General features: G+C 27.9%; 1 protein-coding gene across 1 annotated transcript in view; it reads left to right on the forward strand.

Moving 5' to 3' along the window:
- LOC112598507 (inactive tyrosine-protein kinase 7-like) overlaps positions 1 to 15,074 on the forward strand; it is a 208,726-nt gene extending 193,652 nt beyond the window's left edge. The window contains exon 5 of the mRNA XM_025344996.1: positions 14,737 to 15,074. Coding sequence (XP_025200781.1) covers positions 14,737 to 14,861 — 125 coding nt within the window. The 3' untranslated portion in view covers positions 14,862 to 15,074. The remainder of the gene's footprint in view (positions 1 to 14,736) is intronic.
- The last annotated feature ends 12,486 nt before the right edge of the window (positions 15,075 to 27,560 follow it).

The raw sequence follows: 27,560 nt of genomic DNA on the forward strand, positions 1-27,560 counted from the left end.
ATAAGCCCTTATGGTTGTTTTTGTAATTTATTGTTGTTTCACCAAGAGAAAATCGTACTTCAAAAATAAATGAATATCATATTATACAGATATTTACTACTCTATAATGATATAATGATAAAAGTAAAACTTCACTAGTGTATTTAAATTATACGGTATATTGCCTGCGGTTATACATTTTAATTTTTGCTCCAGCATTTGCAGAGTTGTCAAGTTGACTATAGATTTAAAGTAATAAGCAGAGAAATAAAATAATAATAATAATAATAATAATATTAATTATAATTATAATAATAATAAATAAATATTAGAAATTCTGTATATTTTTATTCATTTTTATGCCATAGGTAAGAGATGCTGATAACCGTAGGTTAACAATAAATATATAGGTATACTTATCGTATTTGGTTTTTTTTTTTTTTTTAAAGTAAAGTGACATAAATATAGTTAACTATTTTAAAATTTAATTCATTCGTACTAAATAAAATGTATACCTACCTTAAAAACGTTTTTTTGCGAATCAACATTTTAATTTTTCGTTAAATTACTTCATTTTGTTTTAGAGCAATGAATATATTGATTTTACAAAGACGTGTCTTTTTAAATTTTGTATCTGAAGATACAATTAATAATAGAAACTAGTTGGAACTTAAGAGGATACAAAGTAAAAATGTTTAGAACTTTTCGAAATAACCAGAAAAAAAAACTAAAGAAAAACGAAATTTATCGCGCGAAACTAGAATTTGACAAAACCTATTTTGTTTTTTTTTTGGTGTAACTAAAAAATGAATAACCATAGCCTATAGGACCGCAAATATATAAAAATTTTGATCAAATATTTATAAAAACACTTTCCAAGTATTATATAATACATCACCTCTTTTTGAGCTTTATTTAGCTATATATATAAAGACATTATTTCTTTGGTCCAAATCTTAAATTGAATACATGATACCACATAATTTCTTCATCAATGAATATTAAAAATACATAGACTTAAATTTCTTTAATACGCTTTTGAAATTCATAAACTTGGAAAAAATTTATCGAAATTATTAAGAAACTGTTCAATATTTAGTATCATTTAATAATAGTTTCTCATAAATAGTTATTACTGAAAACCAAAAATGTAAAACACATTTATTTATGTATAATTGAAGTTCAAATTTCATAAAAATTTTATATTTTAATAAACAACAACTATTTTAGTTATTTTTTAATAATTCAACAATATTTATTAAGACTTTCAAATTGCTATACAATATTTAAATTCATTTTAAACTTTGTTCTAAAACACTTTTATTGAAAATTCAATAATCTCTTAAATTTTTTCTTAGATATTCTCAAAGACTGGCAAATTAAAAAATTAACTTCTTATAGACTGTAATACCATCTTAGTCAAATTAAACAATATAAAATAAAATAAATATTTCATAGGACTCGTTTTTCCTAAAAATAACATCACGTGATAAACGTATGTCTTTATAAAACCAACTCATTCCAATCGGAATTTAAGAAATAATTTATACTATCATTGCAGTATAAATATTTTTGGTCATAAATATGAAAATTTCATCCCCTTAGTTCAAACGAGAGGTGATGAAACCACAAAAGGGTCAAAAAAATACCTAAATATAAAATAGAAATATTCACAGTCTTTTCTAACTGGTCAAACCATTAAGTTCAGTTTAGAAAAAATCGTTTGTGATTTGTAACATTACATTAATAAAAATTTCATTTATGAACTCAGTTATGTTTATATTAAGTAACATTTTCTAACTTTTCATACAATAATATTTGAGTAAAAGTTATTAAAAATTAATTAAATATTTTTATTTTTAATATAAACATAAATTTAAACAGTTCCAATATAAAGAATAAATCAAATAAATAACTGAATAAAAACTTTAAATGTCAAAATCAAATTTTCAAGTAAATTAAAATATTTAATTTATTATCACCAAATGCTTTATAAATAAAAATGTTTTTATTATATTATTAATATTACAATTATATTACACAAAAACAGTTCGTATAGTTGAAAAAATTATGTAGGGATCTATATTTTTATCTTAAAGTTATTAAATAATATAGATTACTCGTTGTGACATATAAGGCCAGAATGTAAATAACCCTATTAGAAAAAAAAACAATTTATAGCTAATGACCTAGTTTTTGTGATATAGAAACTTAGTTTTCACGACCTATAAAAAAATTTAAACACTGTCAAAATAATAGATGCAATGGTCTTAAATGCTATATTGTTTTATTTCTCTTGGACAAATTATATCATTGAATAATGTATAAACAAATTTATTTATTTTAATACATTCGTACATATAATATAACATAAGTTTAAAAAAAATCTTTTTTATATTTTAATGTACTAATATAATTAAACAATGTCACAAAATTACTATTCAAAAACCAATAATATGTAGATTTAAAATCGATTTATTAATCTTATATTATAAAATGTTAGGAAGTTGCGTTTAATATTTAAGAAAACGATAGAGTAATGATATTTAATTAAATATTAAGTTAAACAAAAAGTTTTGAATGCTATTTAATTACAACATAATAATAGGAATAATATTACTATTAAAATTTGGTAATAATATATATTTTTTTTATGTAATAATAATATAATAAATAATTGTTCGTTGATCAGAGATTAAAACTATCACATTAATTTACAGCACTTGCGTACAACTCCTATACGTTTTAATGTTATTTTAAGAGCTTTATAAATCGCGTGTCGTATGTTATATATAATACACAGGAGTGCATGTATTGTGTTCTCTAAGGTGTTATATAATCCGATTATCATGGCAATTCTCAAAACTGCGATGACGGAGAGAAACTTACAAAATGTAGTTTGAAGCAAAGTAGATTGTTGAAAAATAAAAAGTCGAATACTTGAAAATTTTCAAAAAACAATAAATAATAATAATATTCATCACTATCTAAAGTGAATAATACTTACCAACTATGCTTAAACTTTTATGAAAAACTATACGATATAACTGTTCATTTACCTCATGCAGAATTTACATTTAACATATCGACGTCAAACCATAAAAATAAAAAAATCGAAAACCAAATGACTGTAGTATAAATGAAAACAATTTATTATATATAAGTTAAGAAGATTTAAAATAAAAAAATAAAGATAGTATAAGCCGACTATAAGGTGAACGAAACGTGTATTAGTTTTGATAATATTATTTTATATTTTGATTTGAAATTATTGCATTCTAAAACCTTGTAAGAATTCGGTTTGCGTAAACTCAGCATAATACATGCTACAATATGGTTATGCAATTTTTTTTTATTTACATTTTAAATCATTTAAAATAGCTAGTAATTATATGAACATTTAAAAAAATTAATTTAAAAAACTAGTACGTCTTATGTAGATAATAAATTCTACGTTTAAAATTAACTTCAATCAAACACAATTTATTTAAATTCTGCGGGCGGATAAAGCGAAGATAATTTATACATTTTACTAGTTCGCTTAAACATTTTAACTCAGCTTATAGAGGTAGTTTTTTACTGTCTCAAATGTACATTTTATCCAAGCTTATTTCTTTCTCGCATTACATCAATTTTTTGTGATATTAAAAATCGTATATACTAAAACCAGTTTCTCAAAAATGACTTAAAACTTAACAAAATTAAGTCACAATATTTAAAGAAAAAATACATTATTTCATAAATAATTACTATCAAACATAAAATTAATACTTCAATACAACAAGCGTAATTCATTTATCGACCATAAATGTTGGTGAAAATTACACTGTCAATTTTCTGGGACCTGAGAGACTTAATTAGAGAAGACTAACGTGATAAAATATTACACATTAAACATTTATACGTATTTTACATAGTTATTTATATTATAGGACACTTAAAAATAGATCATAGCTCATACATGTGGAGACGGCTTTTGACGGCCATTTTTTCTGAACGAGTACATGCAAACGCATTTGTCGATACAAAGTCCACTAAAGTCAGTTTTAAATTTTTAATGCTTATTACACAGTTGTTTCATCAAGACTTAACATTTATTTGACAGACCTGTGTAATTATACACTACGCGCATTATTTGAAGATACAAGTATACTAATTAACTGTCAAAAACATAATAACAATAATAATAACGTACGGAATCGCGTCTATTCCTTATTTGGTAATTTAAATAACTAATGTACGTTTTACCTTAATGAGACACTCGCAGCACGTATATAATCCTCAAAAACCTTAAAAGTGAAGATAGTCACATATTATTAATATTTACATTAGTACATAACTTGTTTCTTCGAAATGTTGTAGAGTTGCTCACTATCAAACTCTCAATTACGAACTACGTACAAAATAACGAGCAAAAATTAAACAACCGTTTTCTAAAGTGTGGTGTGCAGAAAATATCGTGGTTATCCAATGCTACTTAAATATACACAATTTAGAGTTTATTATGTTTAACAACTCAGTATAAACTCTAGGGATATGACCGCAGTTTAAACTAGATCGAAACGACCGTAGTTATAGTGAATGGTAATCGCGGGCGGATAATCGCTTCAGTAAAAAAAGACGTTCACGACCCCCCCTCCCATGATAAAAAATAGTATTGTCAACATTTTGTTATCTGCGTATTGAACACACGGAATAAAACATGATAGAATGGCAAAAAAATTCATTCAGGTCGTGAAATTCTCAAAATAAATAAAATTATCATTACTTCCAAAATAACTAAAAAATGAAAAAAAGAATATTAATTATAATTATAATTTTATAATAATACAGAATGTGAATAATATGAATTGTCGTGATAGATCCTGTAATAAAATATATGGGTGACAACCGGCTGGATTGTATATATTATTATCCAAACGGTACATAGTACAGAGTAATTCACTAAACATCCTCACACATTTTTCTTCTTCAATAATCCAATTTTTTGAAATTTTTAAATGCATATACTCAAAGAATATGTTTTCAAATTCTTGAGATTTTTTTTCTATTACTTAAGGAGTATATTACAAATATACAAATTCATGTTTTTCAAATGACAACTATATAATAGAAAAGGATATTGTAAATTATTTAGATGTTAATTTTTCTGAAAATATAAACATATCAAAATCGAAATGCTAATGAATAATTTTTAGTAATATAACTTTGTGTACTTAGGATAATAGGTTTGGAAAATATAATGACTATATATAGTGATTTTAAAGTTTTAAATATTAATTAATCTTTCAACATAAATCATAATTTATAAAAAATTATTCAAATATTATAAATGCTAGATCCAATTTTACATCTATTATATTCTATATCTTTGTAAAACCATTTTTTAAGACTACTATTATTAATATACTTATGTAAATATGTATTTTAATAACTAAAAAACTATTTTTTTCAAATTTTGAATATTATCCATTAAATTATTTATAGTATAATATATAGGGTTCTTATTTTAAAACATATGCATTTATCTCCACTAAACACTTCTTAAGTATTACAAGTAATCTCAAATAATTTAAATAATATGGTCTTTAAGTATATATTCAAAAATTAAAAATTCAGGATTTTAATAAATACATTATTCAATGAAAAATTTAATATGAGAATATTTAATAAATCAATCTATAATGAAACAAACTAAATTATTATTTTAATTTTTTTTTTTCGCTTTTAATATTTATTAATACAATATTTCGGCATTTCAATATTTTACGATTTATAATATATTAATAATAAAAAGAGGTACCTTTATTAATAATACGTTTAAATGTTTAGAAATAATACCTTTTTTGAGTATTTCCTACACTGATTTGGTCTTTAAAAACCTTATTATCATTGTATTTGCATGATCTATTATTGGCAAAGATTCAAGTTCCGTAATACGCTCCGGCATGGATTTGATATTATCTAGAAAAATAAACAAAACGTGTAAATAAAAATGAAACTGTGTGCTTTTAAGGGAGGAAAAAAGTTGTTTTTATTTTTGCATTTCGTTTTAGTCGCCGATAAAGTAAACCCAAAGTGGTTGTATAATATATTATGTGTTTATACTTTTCCTGTAAACAAATTTGACATTATTGATGTAGGTACTTCAATGTCTTACTGCGTCAATCATAATATGAAAAGTAATCGATTAAAATTATTTATGAATTGTAATAACTTATTAACATTTGTAGGTAGGAGGTACATAGTATATAACTATAATTTTTTAATAGTATATATTATATTAAACTGATAACATCAAAATATTAATTTTTTCTTAATTCTGTTCATGTAATAAACTTAGCCGTCAAATCTAATATTTATTTTAAAACAGACATCGTAGCGTTTTAATTTTATGTTGCTTTTAACTAGTCTGTATTATTATATTTGTATTTTAAACGAGAAATAATTCACAACTTTCAACTGTGACATGGTAATGTTCTAACTCACCCCCGCTTAAAAATTACAATCAATCAGTGACCCATTTATGAAGTAAAAATAAAAAAAAATCTATCCTACTTTTTATTTTTCGCTTAGCATTATCGTCCGAATTTGATATGAAACCCTGACTTCCAAAATTCATACGTGATGTCTACAAAATAAAAAATTACAATGAACGTATGAATAAATATTATTCCATCTAATATCAGCTGAAAATATAAAAATTCAGTATAACAAATGTACTTGTAAGTGTTTCACTAACCTACAGAATACAATAATTAATTTGTATAAATTTGTAATTTGTAGTACACAAATGACGATCGTTCGGCCGACGCAGAATAATTTTACATATGGGCACAACAATATTATTATAATTCACGTGTAGTGTGTAGAACAAGATGAGACACTGAGATTAAAAAGTTCTAGAAAGTTATAGCCGAATTGTGTAGGTATTTCGGTAACAGTTATTGAACGAATGATGTACAACACATGCGAGCTAAATACGTCATAGACGTAGAATTTTACATCGCATCTTCCCTGCGGTTCGTCGACACCCTATTTGTTGACAAAGAGCTGGTAACCTATTTTTAAATATTTTTTTCAAATATAAAAAATTAGGAATAATATGAAAATATTTTGTTTGGTATGTGTCGATAAACCATTTAGCATAATCACCGGCGGTCATATAGCGGGTAATAAATTTTAAGTATATTAATTATTTCACCATTTTTGTTATGAAATAATGTGTTTTATTAAACTTGTCGAAGAACTTGAAGGTGGCAAATTAGGCATGAATCAAATCATCATAGGAGAGGCAAACCGAGATTTAAGGGATAAAAATTAAAAAAAAATGAATGCACAGTTATTAGAAATAACAATGATTTGACTTTGTTTTATTATATTTTTTTAAGTAGGTACCGAATACAATTTATGACTTTCCATTTTCTACTCAAGTACAAATAGTAATTAAAATTTCCTAAAAATAGAATATTCAGTCGAAAACATTTAAACTCCTCAGATTATTTTATATACCTACAACACGCAATTTATAAAAACCAGAAAATGTTGTGGGAAAAGGGGTGGGACGATTTTGACGTAAAACTTTTTGAGTACTACACAATACACTTCAGCCAATCGGAGAACACATTTACCGACAAAACTAAAAAAAAAATCCACAAGCTCGCCAACGCGTTTAAAAAGAAATACTCAGTATATAAGTATATTATTATACGCTATATTTGTATCTCACCGCGACATTCAGTCTGCACAATGCATTATACGGATAGGAGGAAAAACTGTTTGCAAGAAACCGTTGTAGTAAAAAGTCCTAAAACCCCGTCCTGAATACGTTCGACTGTTTCCAACGAGAATAATGTCATATTTATTTTTATCACGGATAATAAATATAACTCCGCCTACAGTCTAGTTTGACACTCGTATTTTATCCCATCACCGTGATCTCGTTTTGTAAGTTTAAAATTTTTTAAATGCAATTTTTCAAATTCGGAACCGTAAAACCATAGAACCACGATTTTAATGCTGTTTTGTGGTTTATTTAGAATTGATATATGTATTTGTACACAAATACACTTTAAGTGGAATTATAGTGTTCTGTCAATCAAAATAGTTATGTACGCATTGACGCAATTTTCTTTTTTAGTGGGGAAAAGGATGGAAGATATCAGTGTTATTATCATCCTCAATATACCCTTTTGATACGATTTTAAGTTTACAGTCTGGAGGCAGTTAGATTATTTATTATAAATGTGGAGGGTAAGTTTAGACTATACACGACTAGCCATTGCAAGTCGCTTCCTTAGGGCGGGCTGCCTAAATAAGCGACCGATAAAAATCAGCTGATACACCTGCCGGCAGAACTGAAGTACATATCATATATATTTATATGTATATACGCTATGTTACGGTGCGATATTAATGTCCGCCAGTTTTTCCATGTCAAATTTACCAGTTCCCAGTGCGCTCTGTCACCGACCGAAAACCCTTTAAATGTGACGCATTAAACAAACTTGAAAATCCACGAAACTTGTGTATAATATATACCTATACATAACTGTATACACGTAGAAAGTCAAGTGGGTGCAATATTACGGTTAGGTTTTCTCTTATTTTCACATTTCTCTGGAAGCCGAGTCGTCGTGACCGTCGCGCATCGTTCGACCATAAAAACGATCTATGGTCACTTACGCTTTTGTCGCCAATTCGTACGAATACAATTGTGCTAGAACGCGCGTAAGACGGGCGAATTCTAAGATTTAAAGTTATTTGGGAGAAATGACGTGGCAACTTACACAACACATAATACTTCTAAATTTATGAATTATGTGAAGTCCAATTACAGTTATATTATAATCTACGTGTATGCGTTATACGATATTTTAAATGGATTTTACAATAACTTCATCCGAAAACATATTGTAGTAGCTTTTCTTACAAACCACTGTCAAACGTCTAAGTGATTTTATTTTTTAATCCCTCACCTCAACTGAATAACATTGTGTATTTATATTGTTTTTTTTTTTATATTACAAGAGTTAAATATTTGATATAAATTGCAGTTATGCGCGAAAGTCTCGGAAAGTTACTATAATATAGTACCTATCATAGTTCTATAAAATTAAAATAATATATTATTTTAGTAAACTGAAAATATTACGCTATAACGTTGGCGTAATTTGATCATGTTTGTACAAACATTTTTTCTATATGTATCATGAATCTCTCTCAATAATAAATTCAACCATTTTGATATGTATGATATAAGTACAGTACATGTATAAATATGTATGAATACGTACAAACAAAAACAAATAAATAAATATTATTTAAATATCCACATACAATTGGTTGATGTAGTTAAAAATTATAATGACTTTTCTGATGGGCGTCGTTACTAAGTAAAATAATATTCGAACGCTCAGTGATTTATTTTTGTACCGTACTACAACAGTACTGTAGCCAGTGAGAACGAAAAGAGGAAGCTGGTGGCACCTCCCACTAAATGTTGACACTACAATACAATATAATGTAATACATAAATGAATAATAGTATTTAATACGGAGTAATAATATCTTAGCTTCTAGTCAACTAGCTAGAGGTGGGATTCGGGACTTTTGGTGCTATTTCCATAAAATATACTATATAGTAGTATTAAAAAAGTAGTAAATACATGAATGTGGTGTGACAGCTTAAAATAAAATAAAAACATAGGAGAGATACGACCCCAAAATCTTCCCTCTCCGTAATTATGCAATTGCATTATACAGATATATGAGTAGATTAGTAGTATTAGTACGTATATTAGACTAGTATAAAAATTATTTTATATAATTACTCTTGAAAATTACTAAAATCGCAAACGGAGCAACCGCTGACGAGCTATATTTTACAATTAGGGATGAGCAAGATACTTGAAAAAAAAATTTAGATATAAGATACTAGATACATAGATTTTTACTTCTAGATACAATATACATTCAACATTTTTCTAAAGACACTAAATATAAAATAATATATTATCTAAGATAAAAAATACATTAATTTAAAAGATTGAATTCAAATTGTTTTTATTTATTTTTATCTGTTTTATATTGAAAAACAGATTTTTGTTTGCTTAGCACCCGACGTTGATGGTTTATTTGTAATTTATGTTTTGTTAATATATACTTCAAATTCATTAAAAATGTTTTTATTAACTCTTTGAAATATTGATGAAAAAAAAATAATAAACAATATAATTGTATAATTATAATTAAAAGGAAAATTTAAAATTAAAATTAATTACCTGCACATAGAGACGGACATTTGAAGTAGACTTAATAGCTTCAATTAACGATTTGTCATTCTTACACGTCATACAAATAGCTTTTAAATTACTTTTTTCACAATTTAAGATCTCAACAATTTTAAAGTATTTTCCATCTAGATCATATTAAAGTCTAAAATAACTGATCAGTTTATTGCTTACTTATAAATGGACCATATAACAAAGCTATAATATAGTTTACCATTATTATCAATACTATGGTCTTCAAAGTACTAGTCTACATCATATAGAGCTAGACAAGTGACGAACATTTGTCAGAAGTTCCAACGAAAATAGTTATATATCTATTTGGTTAAATGAATTTATTATACTGACAGTACCATACATCATCTACATTCTACATTCAACGATATGAGTTCGTTTTAAAATTTTATAAATGATTTGTACAATAGATTTTTTTTTTTTTTATTGATCTTATTTTAGCCCGGCAACTATAAGACCATTAGCTATGGATAGGAACAGTATGTTTTTTTTTTTTTGTATAAGGTTTGCTTGTAAAATTTTGGTTAGTACAATTGGAACCCGTATGTGTATGTGTGTGCGTCATAGATTCATCACTAAGAATCCGGATGGTCACCCATCCGAGAACTAACGACGTCGACCGATGCTTGACCTCAGAATACATTAGTTACTGAGACCAACCACTGTGCCATACCGCACCACACATGTAATAGATTGTACACATAAAAATTCATAATATTTATAATAGTTATAATTTTTTAATTTATTGTTTATTTCAAAAAAAAAACCTTATCTTCATTTTTATCTAGTATTTAGAATACACTCCGAAAAAAAAAAGTATCTAAATACAAGATTATAATAATAATTAATTAACTGCAAAAGATACAAATGTATCTTGGATACTGTCCATCCCAGATATAGGCATAGATATCCCCCGGTGGGGGGCAAGACGAAGCACTTGCCTCCCCACTAGAATTTTAAATTTTTTACCTAATTGTAATAGTTTAATGTAATAATGACGAAAAATAATAACTTTCTATAAATAAAATGTATAATAATAATATCTACTATAATTAATAAAATGTATAAAAAAATCTTCATTTATTTTTTTAACCTCCCCCCCCCTAGAAAAATTTCTGGGGACGCCCATGGATATAGGTAATAGAGTTTTAAATTAATTTCGTCGTTAATGTATAAAATCACCTATATTAAAACACAGTGAAACGATAATGAACGATTTTTAAAGTGTTAAGCAGAAATAGGACGTTACCTCGCCCTAACTATAGGTACCCCAATTTATTATTATACGGATTTTAATGTGAACAAATTTTTTTCCACGACTCGCGTCATGTTCATCATCTATAAATACACGTATAAAAGTAAATTACATAACACCTAGGTACATTAATGTATGGAGAAAAAACACGCAGGCACTCAAGTCATTAGACATTTCACATTACCGATAGCGATGAGAAATAAATTACGGCTTCGTTTTCAAACGAGCCTTGGCGACGGTCGATATTTAATTTTCTTGGTGAAAAGTGTTCAACAGGAATATATACATCTAATCAACTTAATCGCATTGAAATTAAAAAAAAAAAAATCACGATATTTAGATGACAAAAATTGAACATAATTATACACCATCGATTTAATTTTACATTCTGATTAAATAAACCAACACAATTTAAAAATATTATTAATGCAATTTGTAAGTCTACAGTGGACGGAGGATTTGAATTATTAAATTAATATAAAAATACTTCTTAACTCTTAAAACTATAATCTAAACAATCATAAAAACCTCCTGTAATATGAAGTTGAACTATAAATTAAGCAGTATAATTATATTTTATAAACCAAATGGGTACTTTAACATAAATACGACATAAAACACTGAAAAAATTTATCTGTCAGTATCGAATATTGAATATATTTCTTTAAACCATTTAAAGTTAAGGTAAACAGAGTATTAAAACAAGCATTTAAAATATAAAATTACCAAATGCTTATTGAAAAAAAAAAATGTATTTATTTTAATGTCAACAACATTTATTATTCTCCAGAATAATGGATAATAATGCTTCATGCAAAAATCCTCTTGTCATGGTCATCTATAGAAAAAAAAATCATAATGTATCTGCTTTGAACTATTTCAAATATATTTTTAAATAACGTAAAATAAACTTGAAAAAATAATTTTTTATGAACTTTTGAATCTTATCATTTGATATATTTGTACAAAAATAACAGTTCTTGAATATTCAGTTTAATTATTGTAATTTATTTTGTTTAGAGTTTATCTTTCTTAGATATTTCAATAGTAGGTAACTAAAAACTTTACTTTAGTGAGTGCGTTTTTCCCGAAAACACTTAATTAATAATATGCAAAAATATGATCCTTATATTTTTTGTTTATGTATTTTATAAAATTACCATTATTATCCACGTAAGTTTAAAATTAAATCACACAGCTAAAGTTATAGGTAAATTACAAAATTAGAAACATAAAATTCAATTGAAATACATTATACATCGAACAAAATATACCATCATACTCGTAGTATAAGTTAACGGATTAAAAAAAATCACTGAACTAATGAACCGAACAATTGTTATCGTTTCATTGACTTTCGGGACTAGTAAAAGCGATAAACGTTTTGTGCCCTTTTTTAAATAATCGACAATAAAGATTGTTACTGTCGAGATAAAAAAAACAAGAGTCGCAAATAAATTGTTTTTTAAAAAAAATAGCATTCCGAATAAACATGTTGTTATTTTGTCTGTCATCGTTTGCAAAAAAAAACTTCTTTTTTTTCAAAACACTCGAAATAGCCGCACTAAAGGCCATTCGATAAAGCCCAAAACACTTAAAGTAAACGCTACACAACTAACAAGTATAAAAATATATAAAAACAAAAAGTACCATTTTTCTACAAACAAAAACAATTTGTACATAAAAATGAAATAAAAAATAACATCGTCAATTTTTGCCTACTATATTGTAACAAACAACGGACTTTTTAGAAACTAATGTTTTACAGAGTGTATTATTATTATTGTTTTTGTGTTATTGATTTAGTGTTTATTATTTCATTTCTCAGTAAGTAAGATGTCCCAAAGTCGATGTTGTTAATTCATTTCACTAAAGTTAATAATTAAACACGTTTTCGATTGATATTCTCGTGGTTTTGTCGTATTTCGAAATTTCCAGTTGTAGATTTCAAAACGGTCCAATAAGCGCATTCGAAACTATATAATATTATGAAATATTACGAACATTATAGACACTTACAAGTTGGGCAGAACCACTAAGATGTATCAAAGTTATAATTGTGATTTAAAACTTGTAATAAATTTTGTAGTTTAAAAGTAACTTAAAAATAGTAACTCATACAATTTACATTGTAACTTTTAATACGAAATACATATAATACTTAAAATTTAATTTAAATGAGTAATAATAATAATAACTAGAAGATTTCGATATTTTTTATGATATAATATATTAATACAATAATATTAGTTATAATTAATAAATATGAAATTTTAACGAAATATATAAGTAGTATGGGTATATACTATTTTTCAATGGATCTAAAGTTTGAACAGAATCGTTTGATCATAATATGCGCTGAATATTCTCTAAATAATAGATAATAATTATTACATTTTGCAATATTTTATAAACAATGTTTTTTTATAAATTGCAATACTGATATTGGTAATAATGACTTATATGAATCCATCTAGCCATCATATAAACAAATATTTAGAAATGTCGTTATTTTATTAAAGAAATAAATAAAAATCATAATAAATTTATAAATTTAAAAATACCTAAGCTAGATCACTGCAACTGTAGCTTAACTCGTAGTCAGTCAAAAATTATTAAAGTATTTTTTATTACCTATGTAACTATAAATGTAAAATCATATTGTAATTTGTAACCAGTTACAACTAATCAACTAAATTGATCATCCCCGGATACTTAATCGTGTGAATGTCAATCACTGTCTAACCTGGACATTAAAAACCGTTTATGTTAGGTTAGATCCACTTGTACAGTCCTACTAGAAGTAACCAACTACTGAATTACTTACATTACATTCCTTTTAGAAGACCCGAATCACCGAAGTCGGCACGACGCATGAAACAAAAAATACATCAGTGCCTTAAACAAGTGATGTTGAGCTTGGTACACGTACTGCCTTTCCCAGAATTTTTTTTTTTTTTAGATTAATTTTATATAACCTAGCAATAAGTCATCAATTGTATAGCAATATTAAAAGAAATACTTTACGCGGAATCAATTGGTTAATCAAATCAAATGTGTTTTGTTCATTTTATAATATTTTTGCAAAAAACAAAGCGCCACCCCTTCCCCATAACCACCATAAAATTATTAAAATAACATCATATTATATCGTATACTGTGTGATCATTTTTTTTTTCCATTCTCTGTTGACAGGCGAACACCCAGCGGCCATGCAGCACGGCAACCGAAGTGCGGTCAGCGGCCAAATGACCGTCCACGTGCTAGCCCTGGTCAGCCTGGTCATAATGTTGTCTAATCCGGTGCTGTTCGGACACTGAGGAAAGCAAACCGAGGATGGCGGGGATGCGATGGCGGCACCGCTGTCTTATCCTGACCTCTCCTTAGACCCCCAAGTACCCACATGCACCCGCTCTCACCGCCATCCAAGTACGGTACGCACCGCGAAATCTTATTTTTCTTCGTCAGCCACAGGACGAGTAGGATGACAACCGACTTAACAGATGCGGACGATGTTTCTCTTCTCTTATACATATTATGCTATACATACATATAATATATTATATATATATTTATAAACATTTCACGCGTTTATAATATTATAATATATATAATATTATATCCATCGTAATGTTTTTGAAAAAAATAAAATTGTAAAATAAACAATCGTCCCAATAACGTGTCACTCGTTAATCAAACAAGCGGATGACCGTTATTGTGGCGAGGTTGTTGGAAACAGGAGGCCAGCTGAGTCCGGATAAATTATTATTATTAACACGCAATTTTTTTCGACAATTTGTCTCTAAAGTTTGATACACACAAAACAATATGATCCATTTAACGTAAGACATTCACTATTTCAGAATAAACTAACATTTTTGAAAAATGTATTTTACATAATTTTATGTTTTTATAAAATAAATACTTTTATTATTTTTATGTTTGTCAATCTTTTGAATAGAAACACACTCATTTAAAACATTTTATACTCTAAAGCAAAATATTTTTCATAGTATTTCGATCTATAAAAATGTCGGACAAGTAGTTTATTAGCTTATTAACCTAACTCATAAACCATTCGTCCAAAATCCAATTTTTGTACTTCGAAGTAATAAAAAATATACTCTGCTTTGGAATAAGAAATAAAAAATGCATGTAGCATCATTAAGAGAGTGAAAAAAAAAATAAAAAACGATTACAATAAAAATATATAAGTATTAAAAAAATATTATTTTTAACGACTTAAAATTATGTAAAAACAAAATATTTTCAAAATTGTAATTATTTTTTTTTTAACTTTTTAAATAATAAGTGTCTTACTTAAACGGATTACTCAATAAACAACACACAAATCCTCGACCGGAGATCAAGCGTCGGTAGGAGAAGTCTTCGCGTTTCAGCGTGATCACGTGCTTAACAGACGAACGATACTGTATCATGAAGCGCACAGCTTGCTCATTTGGAATTGACCATATTTTAGACGATCATCATGTATTCACTGGTCACTAAAATTTCAGATATCGTTAGCTTATAAACTATTTTATTCGTCGTGCGATATCAATTATATGTCATACCAATCTATGAAATGAAATCGTCGCGAGACGTGCCGTTTATAAACTGTTCAATGAATATTATTATTATTATTCGATTTTACTAAATGTATTTTTTTGTGTTGGTGTGGTAAGGGTCCGAGTACCGATGATCGGATGTTCGAATACTTATAAGTTCCTAGTTGTATAAAAAAAAAAGTCTATATGCACAAGTAATAATTCATTGTTTCTTCTTCATCCGTTTGATTCGGGACGAAAATATAAACATAACCAATTCTCCTTCTCTGTGTATATAATATACACAAAACACATCACGTCACGTATACATACGTACACAAACACACTATATCCTGTCAGATCGGAGGTCAAACAATTTTTCATAGTTTTCATACTTCATTTTTTATTACCGTCAAACAACAAAACAAAGGAAATATTCCTTTTATCGTACCCGCGTGATTTCAACCTTACACATCGTCCGCGCGCACACACAGTGTGATACCGCAACCGTCATATTTTTATTATTATTAAAAAATGTCCAACGAAATTATAAAACATACTCACCGTCGTTGGTGTGTGGTAATGAGATTGAATGCGTTTGGAGTAACTTTTAAAGATAAAAAAAGCCTCGAAAACCACCCACGGAGTGGTTTTATTTTCTCGGTTTATCACTAACCGTTAATCGGTTTGACATAGATACACTTTCACGTAAATATATCACATAATACAACTACAATCTTACCTTCGTTAAATTACCGTCAATATTCAATGTGATAAACGTATAAGCGATATTGTATTCGGTAGGGTAGTAGATTAGAATAACGATTTTTGCAACAAAAAAAAAATTCTTCAAAAAATATCACTAATTTTTCTTTTTCGTTAGCAGATGATGAAAATCATTTAATAATGCATGGACCAGCGCCATCGTCGTAACTATAAAGAAAAACTTATTTTCATTTTATTTATCAAAAAAGTTTAGTACTTCTAAACACGACGACAAAGTTCAATGTACTAAAAACGACTAAAACTTAAAATCGATAAAGGTTATCGGCAATTAACTTTATCGAAAATGACAGGGAAAAAATATTAATAAAAAACATTCAACGACGAAAAAATGCGTACAAAAATCGAAAAAATATTATAGCAATACGCAGGTATAACGTTCTAAACCGACCAATAAATCGATTTAGATACGGAGAAAATCACAAACGAACACGTAAAAAAACATTCAATGCGTACATAAATTTTAAATCATTTTGATATTACCGCACAATAATCCAAATCTACTCAAACGAGGTAGAGATTTTGCTGTTTTAACCGCGTTCGAGTTCAAGTCGACTTATCTATCTACCTGCAAACTCTTTGAGTGTGTGCCATTATAAATAATAATAAAAAAAAAAAATCGTGTACAAACGACAGATTTCTATTTTATACTACTCGACGTATAAATAAAATAACATCGATATTCAAAATCATTGCAACGGTTAGCTTTATTGTTAATAACGTTGCCCGACGATACCACAATTTAAAACACGCAAGTTTAATTCGTAAAATCTGACACGCCGCACACGTCTGACCGGAGTTCAATATTCAATACTGTATATTTTATACGTAGATCAGTGGCGAGTAATAATATTGTGTACAGGAGCACATGGGCAATCTATACCAAAAATGTCATAAAATATTATTAAATTTCTACAGTTAATTCACTAAAATTGATTTTTATGCACATAATATAAAAATTGACTATTAAAAAAAAAAAAAAAAGTTTTCGCATCTTTTCGTGTTGACGAGTGTATCTATTAACGATTAATTAATTAAACAAATGCTTCGAATGGATATAAAAGTACTAGTTACATGTGTCGACGCGTCTGCTAGTAAAACATGCTACCATCGGGCATATTTTTATCGTGTCGCGCTGTCACCGCCAACCGTCTAAACGATAATGCGTTATAGCATTTAACCGTACATACTTTATCAGTGGTCATTTACTACTCTAGTTCATCATTTTAGATACTCGTATGTAGCTATAGTAAAGTTATCATTTTTCTCTTACACATAAATATATTATAAAATTATTTGTGCACCATCTTATATGAACCTCATGAACCGCCACTGAACCACAAACTATATCATATGACTACTATTACTACTATTACTATAATATGAGATGATATTTTAGATACATATATATATAATACTAGGCCGTTCAAAACTCATAAATGTATATCATATATACAAGGTGACTGTTTTATTTTTGTCGTGGACCAGGCGCTGTGCGAATTCTTTTATTTGTTTTTCAACGTTTAAGTGTAAACGTGTTTAAGTTATGAAATAATAAATAAAGAAAACACTGTGGGGTTGTAAAAATATAAAAGTGCTAAAAATTTACCCGTCAAGGTGAGGCCCGGTTTGTGATAAAATCAATAATCACTCTGTACATATATATCCATTACCCACTACATGCAGTATAGTTTATATATTATACACTCGACGCTCACGACATATAATAATAATAGGTAATATACGTTAAAATTTAATGAACCGAAAGAATTCGATTTACGGTCGCGACTTTATACAGCAAGTACCACCCACCCCCTCCGGATACATAAAGCTTGGCGTACGAAACATCTACGGCTAAAAATCAATTACCCGATTACCAAATGTTGTTCACCGACATATACACAGTAATGCAATGATGATGATGATGATGATGATAATGATGATATAGGTGTAATACAGTGCAATTTGACTCAAAAGCCGTTTTTAACGCCGAGATCCAAAGACATCACAGGAAAAGTCAAACTGAATATTACTTTAAGTTATACAATATATTTCCCGGTACATACGTTATCCAAAAATCATTATTTGAAAAACATTTATATTTTTTTAACCGAGGGCTTTCGGGAAAACGATAACTTTTTAATAGTACGCGCCCGATCGATTCGTACTTCATATGTCGTTTTAATCGTTATTAAATTATAATAACAAATGACACAAACCGTTTAAAATCCGTTTTCCCGTTTTCGCAATAATATATGCTATTCTATAAATGGATGATTCAACAAACATTCTCAATCCCATTTTTTTCATTTAATAATAAATTTAATAAAATGGAAAACCATGGAATTTTAAAATATACTCAAAGACGATATTTTCAAATTCTCGAGATATTTTATAATAATTAAAGAGAATTATGTGACAAATCTCTATTTTTAAAATTACAAACTTTTTTACTACAAATTATTTATTAAATAATTTTTTTGAAAATTTTTATGTACCTATATAATTTAAAATTCAAACGAGTAGTTTCTTATTTATTATAATATTTATACAAAGGATAATAGTCCTTTAAAATTGTCATACATACAAAAATATAAAACAAATTTAATATTGGATTTAGTATTTATTATTCATGAATAATTTTTACAAATTATTATGTTTTATGTTGAAAGATTAAATAATATCAAAAACTTACACATTATCATAGCCACCATTTATTCTAAGCATACAAAGTTAGATAACTCAAAAATTACTCGTTAGAATTTTGATTTTGATACGTCTACATTTTCAGAAAAATAATTTGCTAAATAATTTATAGAAGAAAATCAAAGTTTTCATTTGTAAAATAAAAGTCCGTATCTTTACTACAAGATATGTCTTGAGTAGACAACAAAATATTTCAAAAATTTGAAAATATGGTCTGTAAATACTCGTACATTTAAAAATTCCGAAAATTATATTTTGAATAATTAAATTATTAAAAAAAAGTAGTGTGTGTTGTTTAGTGAATTACTCTGCATAAAAACCGTTTGGATAATAATATATATGATTCAACCATATGTTACCCACATATCTATTACAAGGTGTATGACGAAGGTTCACATTTTAAATTTGTCAAATATTCATGAAATTTGCCTTATATAATATAATTTAACCTTAACTTCTCGACGCTCCTATGTTTCTCGCACAAACTTGCAGAAATATATATTTCTTTTCCCATAGTCGACTCAAAAAAAACACCCAAACGACATTTTTAGCATCATGTTAGGTTTTTACAACCTTCTGCAAACACAACGCAAATTTCAATTTTTAACTCAGTTTTTAAAGGTCACTTTCTGGTGCGTGCATCCTGTGTACCACTATACGAACCCATATCGAAGAGCTGCACTAATATAAAAATAATGAAGATAATGTATCATCTTACTCGAACCGGCATAAAAACGAAAATACACCGTTGCAGAGAATAAGTCGCTAAAATTCTTCATGTCACTAAATCTGTTATTAATTCCGCAAAAATGCAATAAATTTCCAATTCGCATTTATGGTTTCATGAACACCCTTTATAATCATTATTTTTACTGTATTTCCTTTTGTACGCGAGTTCTACAATTTTCCATAGTATATACAAGAAAGTTATAATAAAACAATTTTGCGTGCTATTTAGTCGCGAATGTTAATTTCAAGAGCCAAATAACTGTCTCTTCACCTGTAAGTACAAACGCGACATAAGAGTTCCATGACGAGTAAAAGGTTTATTAATACATAGAAAGTATTTTAGTGTTTAAGAATTCTCTACTTAAATTACATTTAAATATGTCATATCTTTCAGATACATGCTAATGTATACCTATGTATATAATACGAATGTATTGCGACAGTGATATGAATATTTTATTTTTTTTTTAAACTACCTTTTTCATTTTTCTCCGTTCTGAGGACTTTAACTGCCGTATTAACGAATCGTACATATTTATTGAATTCTGTGCGAAGGAAAATAAGAAAGGTTCATAAAAATAATGTCACATTTTACTCACCCCCGATACAAACGTATCTTTATAATCCTAGTTCGACGACTTTTACTCTGCCCTCTAGGGACCTCAGAAACGGACGTCATTTCTTCTACCCCTGAGGCTATTAGAAAATATGGAATTCCCGCGGTCATAAATTCACATATCCTGCAAATTGAAAATACTACCGCGTCATAGTCGTCATGTTGTGTGTGTGCATATATATATATGAAGCATATTTACTATAAAAAAAATATATATATACATGTTTCCAATAAGTTTGGTCGTACAAAATTTGACCTAAAATTGTCACAAAAACATTGTAAACACGCATATAAGTGAGTCAAAGGCTTTACGACGAAGATGCTGTCACTATATCTGTTTTTACGCGTTTCTCGTTTTTTTTTTTTCAGTATATACCTACACTTTTTCAATTACTTTGCATATAGAAACCCGAAAGCCGTAGTTATAAAAACTAAACACGCGCTGAAAGAAAATTGAGAAAACTAATTCTATTCCCCGTTTACCCATGGCCTACCTATCTACGTATACTATATGCATGTTATGCCTGCAAACTATACATCTTATATTATACAATTTAAAACACAAACTTCATTAATTGATTTCCGGCTATGACGTATCATATTAAGTACACTAAGTTATACAGTATTATATTTTATAAGCTATTAAGATAATATTTCTCTTATGGACACGCACACACTTAATGAGTAAATGAATTGTTGGAAAAAATATGGAAGTTGCTGGAAAATTCTGTCTCACTCTGGATGAAAATACTATAATATATAACATTCGATTTATTATTATCTAGTGAATAATATGATGATGAGAAAAAGTTTCCGTCAACACAAATAGTATAATTACGAAGCAATTATTATTTTACCGTCACGGCGGGACAGTGCACTCTAAGATTCAATACCACACACACACGCATAAATATTATTATGTATAGGTGATATCCATTATATACACGGTTTTTTGAAAATTCCTTCAAATTTCCTTCCTTGTCATTTAGCTCGGGGTCCAATAGCGCAGTCGTTAAAAACAAACTTTAATCCAAAGAAATGAATCCATTAAAAACGAACTTTTCAGATATTGTCTTATTTCAACTATTTCCCATCAATTGCAATAGTTTTAACACTCGTTAAACTAAATCAGTATAAGCATCCGATATTCTTTACATAGAAAACATGTATAAGTATATATGTGTAGTTGTCTTTAACGCAATGTCCATGATTCCGAGTTACTCGAAATAACTACAAAAAAAAATAAAAAAATACGACTAAAACTCATTCGGAGATCGCGTTATTTTATTAGACATTCTTCGTACACGCGTATTTATTTCAACAAGCTAATGAACAAAAAGTATATAATATTTAATCTGTATATCGTTAATGGGTTTTATATTTAATATTTTTCCGACTTATATAAGTACAACATAAGACCGTCATTATTGCGTAAAAAAAAATTCGACGAACGCTTGTTAACCTAATGATATAATTGTTTTTCGATAATTTTGAATTTTAAATAAATACATTCAATAACAGTGTACTCATAGTGTAGTATTATAATAATTATTAGCCTCAATCTTAGGAAAAATATCTATTATAAAATAAGTATTATACCTTTCGGAATTTAATTGTAATCGTTCAGCGTATGTTACACATAATATTGTCATATAGATTTGTACAATCAGAAAATAACAAATAAATCGTAACACGAATATAGAAATTCAAATAAACCTCAATAATAATATAATATAGGTAAAGCGAGATCGATCAGTTGGCCATCCGTCAAGTACACAATGTGAAATAATAATCGACAGAACTAACCTCTTTCCGTTTTGCCGCCGTCGTATACACCGACCAAATGTCATCGTTTTCCCAATCGCGTTTTCTTAACAAACAGCGGGCATGCGTCTTAATGCGTACAAATACATATGTCGTAAAAGCTGCTGTTTAACTAACGGTAAATCCTTTAGGCTCAGCGAAAAACCTTTCTGGTACAGTCTCGTGAGACTTATTCTTCCCTTTTGAAATGTTCATAATGCGCGGAATGCTACGTGCAAAACGGGATCCCGTACAACCGATAAGATCTGGGGGGCTTATAATGACTCTTGAGGGACATCGGCGACAATTTGACATGTTTGGACCGTCATTGTAGCAATATTTCGAAAATTCAGAAAAACCAATAAATGCCATCGAATATTCTAAACAGTCCATTTACCGTTTAAACTTTGAACGTTTACACCCTTGTTATTCTATACGTGAAAAATTTCATCGAATCTAGATGACGACGATACGAATTAATCAACGTTACGAGTGGATGATAACTGAACAAATGAAAAGAGCAAATAATCAATTTCACAGACGACGAATATACGCACGTGTTACTTCACCACTAAGTTCAAAAGCCGTTCCGTGCGCTTTATGCGCGTGATTAGTCTTCGTTTTGTCTTTCGAAATCGCAATTCGCCACCGCTGAGATTACACGCAAAGTACCTATATATAATATATATACGGTCATAGGGCAGTACCTATTGTACAACAAATTCGACAAAAAAAAAAAAAAAAAAAATGAAATACAATTCCAAAACTGTCCGACATGTGTCCGCAGAGAAAACTTTTCATGACACGAAACGTCGATAATTCACAAAAGCATAAAAGCGACTTTTTCACTCACAAGAATTTTATTAATGTTTTTTCGGCACGGTTCGATAAAGTTACATGTAATATATATTATAAATTTATATATAAGGCTTACTTTATTTTTTATTATTTGTCTTTTTTGGAATTTTTTTGTACTTTTGGGCGTTTCTATACTCTTCTTATCTTCTTTCAAACTATACGTTCGGATACATAAAAATATATTTTTATTTTTGCCGTCTTCTTGTCTCATACAGTCGTCACAACTGCCGTCATGTGGTCGAAACTATAACGGTGGGCTTGGTAAACGCCATCCGACGCTGCGGTTACTGAGAAGTCTGTTGACTTTCCGATTTTTCATTGACCAATCTGAGTGACTTATACAACATCCGTTTAAAGACAGTAAACAAAAACTAATTTTTGATAAAAATAAAAATAAAAATGGAACACTTGGAACTTAATATAATAAACAATCAATTGGCCAATTTTTCAATCGTAGGAAATTAAAAATATATAAACGACAATCTAAAATTGAATTGATAACTAAAAGATTGGTAATACAGTGCGAAGACCAAACATTTCTGTTTTACCTTTAAAGTCTTCGGAAAAAATTAAATGCGTCCAATTGTAACATATTTCTATTGACCTTATTCCTCATAATATGCCTGTCAGTGAAAAACCATGCTTTGGCCTAATTTTTTTTATCTTCTTTTTTTAATAACAATCACATTATCAATTTCGTAAATGGAACTTTTATAAAAAGAATATCGAATAATGAACAAATATATTTTTGAAATAATCAGTAAATTTTTAAAGTTTCGATAAACGGAGTAATGCAAATTTTAAATGCTTATTAGTTATAAATGATGAAAAAAAGTTCTATAATAGTTTTTAAGTATAAAACGATTTTAAAATAATATTCTGCTTTAAATTTTCCCAGAAAAACTTAATGATGAAAATAATAAGTGAAATGTAGTGTTAGAATCGTAGTAAACTTATGTTGTATTTCGAAAAAAGTTGATAAATTTTAAAGTAATAAGTGTCCGCTGTTTAAAAATATCACACTCCAATACACTCCTTCCGTATATACTATTTGAAATGGTTCCCAGAACACTGCAGCAATATAATTCAAAATTCATCGTTTAATAGATCGAATACGTATTTACTTACGTGCATAAATTATGTATAATAGTATATAAACGTCGAATGCGCTCCGAATTTATATCTTTCTGCAATATACCTACCTACGATTTATTAACAGATCCTAAAAATAAAAACACTCCAACGATACTCTGTATTGTTTTCTATACAACTTATTCGATTTTTGAACTGACACTTTAATTTTTTTTTAATTCAGTATGTGTAAAAAATATAAATATAAAACAACGAAAAATCATGTGTAAACTTTTTTCCTATGATTTGACTGGAATATTTGATTATATCTTAAAATGTATAGGCTAATAGCGCTATAAAATAGATATCGTCACCTACATTATTGTTTTTTTCGTATTGATAAAAAAGTCACGAACATTTGAAAAATTTAATAGCTATTCATAATTAATCTGTTAAAATATTTTCAATTTTTTTCCAATTTTTAAATTCTCTATTACACCGTTTGATCGAAAAAGCGGTCAACTTCGACCGATGGGGTATCTCTAGACTTAGATATATAAATCGTATAATATAGTTGACATTATTATATTGTGCACGTGCGACGCATAAAATAAGAAAAATATTTTAAAAAATACGATTTTCACAACAAAGCAAAACGGTAACCTCAGAGTATCCTGTGGGAAGGGGTGATTCGACAACACTATCCCGAGGGAAAACGTGTTGCCGTCATCGAGATTCGACATACTATAATACAATATATTATTGTTACGAATATTAACAATCGAAAAAGCAGTTAAATTAGCATAATATTATATTACCAATTATTATTATTTTGTTATATAATTTATGCATCACGAATAAAATTCAATTTTAGATTTCGAGATGAAGTTCGAAATTAATGTTTTTTTTTTAATTTACTTAAATCATTAATATCGTTTTGATCCAACGTTTCGAATTGGATCATCGTCATTTTACTTTAAATCGACAAATAGGGATTTTTAATTTTCAAACCACATATAATGACAAACAATCTTTTACACAAAAATAATTTTTAAAACCAATCAGTAGTTTTATTTGTTTTTGGTTGATGGTGGAGGAGCAAATAATAAAAATTCCTTGTAGCCATGTCTCACGTCCATCCCCTAGTCATATAGAAATACTTAGCAAAAAAAAAAAAAAAACAATAAGAACGAAAGAGACTATAATATCGCCAAGCGACACTATACCTATACGAATATTAATTATTAATTATACAATAACTTAATTATACAGTTATTGTTCTCGGGCTACAGTTGTGCTTCCTAATCTAAAACTGTGTACTTGTATTTTTTTTTTTTTTTTTTAATAAAATAAAATCGAAAAATGTACGAATCGTAAAAAATCAGTAACACGCTACGAAATATTAAGTGGCTACATATGAACTGAATCCCAATAAAACCTTTTAGTACGAATTGAGTTCCTGGTTATTTTGAGGTAAATACTAATTGAGTTCATGTTCAAATACCAGTTAACAATTTTACAAATATGATTAAAAAAAAAAAAATGTTTTATTTTAATTTTTAAATATTTGATTAACGTGTGTAATCTATTATGTATAATTCGCGATACGAATAAATCCAAAATTTTCGATTTATATATGTTATTATATTATTATTTTTACTTGAAAAAAATAAATTAAATTATATCAACGATATCAATTAGATATATACGTATACTATACTCTACTCAAAACAATGCTAGGACTCAAAAAGTATATTTTTCGTTTTCCAATAGTGGACTCAAATGGTATATTTTTTATTTATACCCAGGACTCAATTAATATTTTTTTCCCCGTTCGGATATAGGAACTCAACTATTATACGTCTACGGCAATATCGTAAAACGATTGAATTGTATAAACATAATGTATTATTATTTTTATCTTACAATATTATAATCATTACCTTCCTATATTTTATGTTGTACATACAAAAATGTTTAATGTTTAAAATATTATTAATAATTGTAAAAAACATATTTTATTTATAAGAATTATCATTATGACTTACCAATAGTTTCCGATACGATAACAATCCTTTTTATACGACCGTAAAGTATAATATAAAATTACGTTTATTACCCATAATACTGTTATATTGTTTTAACCGCGTTTATAGTTTACCTATAGATAACTCCACACCCGTAAGTTATTGTAGGATATCGTACCAGTAGTCTAAAAGTTTTTTTTGATTTCAATCGCAGTAGACAATTAATTATATAGGTAACAATCATAATCGAAAATCAAGAGAAATCGCATCGGAGCGGTTTCCTTGACGGTTAGCCGAGAAAGTAATATAACATCAATTTTACACTCGCCTAAAACGTATTTGCGAGAACTCCCTTGAACGCCATGAATCAGGTATCTACCCTAAGTTCAGCTTATACCCTAACACCTGCATATAAATATATATACCTACTTATCCCACTATAGTACTATGTATGTATTATAACTATACCAACCAACCACATTTAATACTTTATCAGATTTTCGTTTATTTTCCATCATTTGTACGACGATAAATTCTATTTCCTCGCGGCCAATGTCGCGTTTTTTACAGTACAGCTAAACGCGCGTAGTTTTATCCATTTACCCTCCCAGCCAACGCACATAAGCATACACATAGCTCAATGGTTCGTCCGTCAGACCATTTATTTTTTATTTTTTTTTGTTTTTCTTTGTCCGTTTGCTGTTTTTGAAACGACCAGAAAAGCGCAGAAAGTTTCGATCATAACTCAAAAATAATACACTCCCCTAGACATCATCATGTTCCTTCGTTCTGCATTTCAAATTTTTATTTCATTTCGTTTCGTTTATACATATAATATTTCTTTATAAATATATATTCTTCATCATTCCATTCAGATTT

Source organism: Melanaphis sacchari, unplaced genomic scaffold (assembly GCF_002803265.2).
Source record: "Melanaphis sacchari strain LSU unplaced genomic scaffold, SCAv2.0 Contig48_pilon_pilon, whole genome shotgun sequence".
Lineage (NCBI taxonomy): Eukaryota > Metazoa > Arthropoda > Insecta > Hemiptera > Aphididae > Melanaphis > Melanaphis sacchari.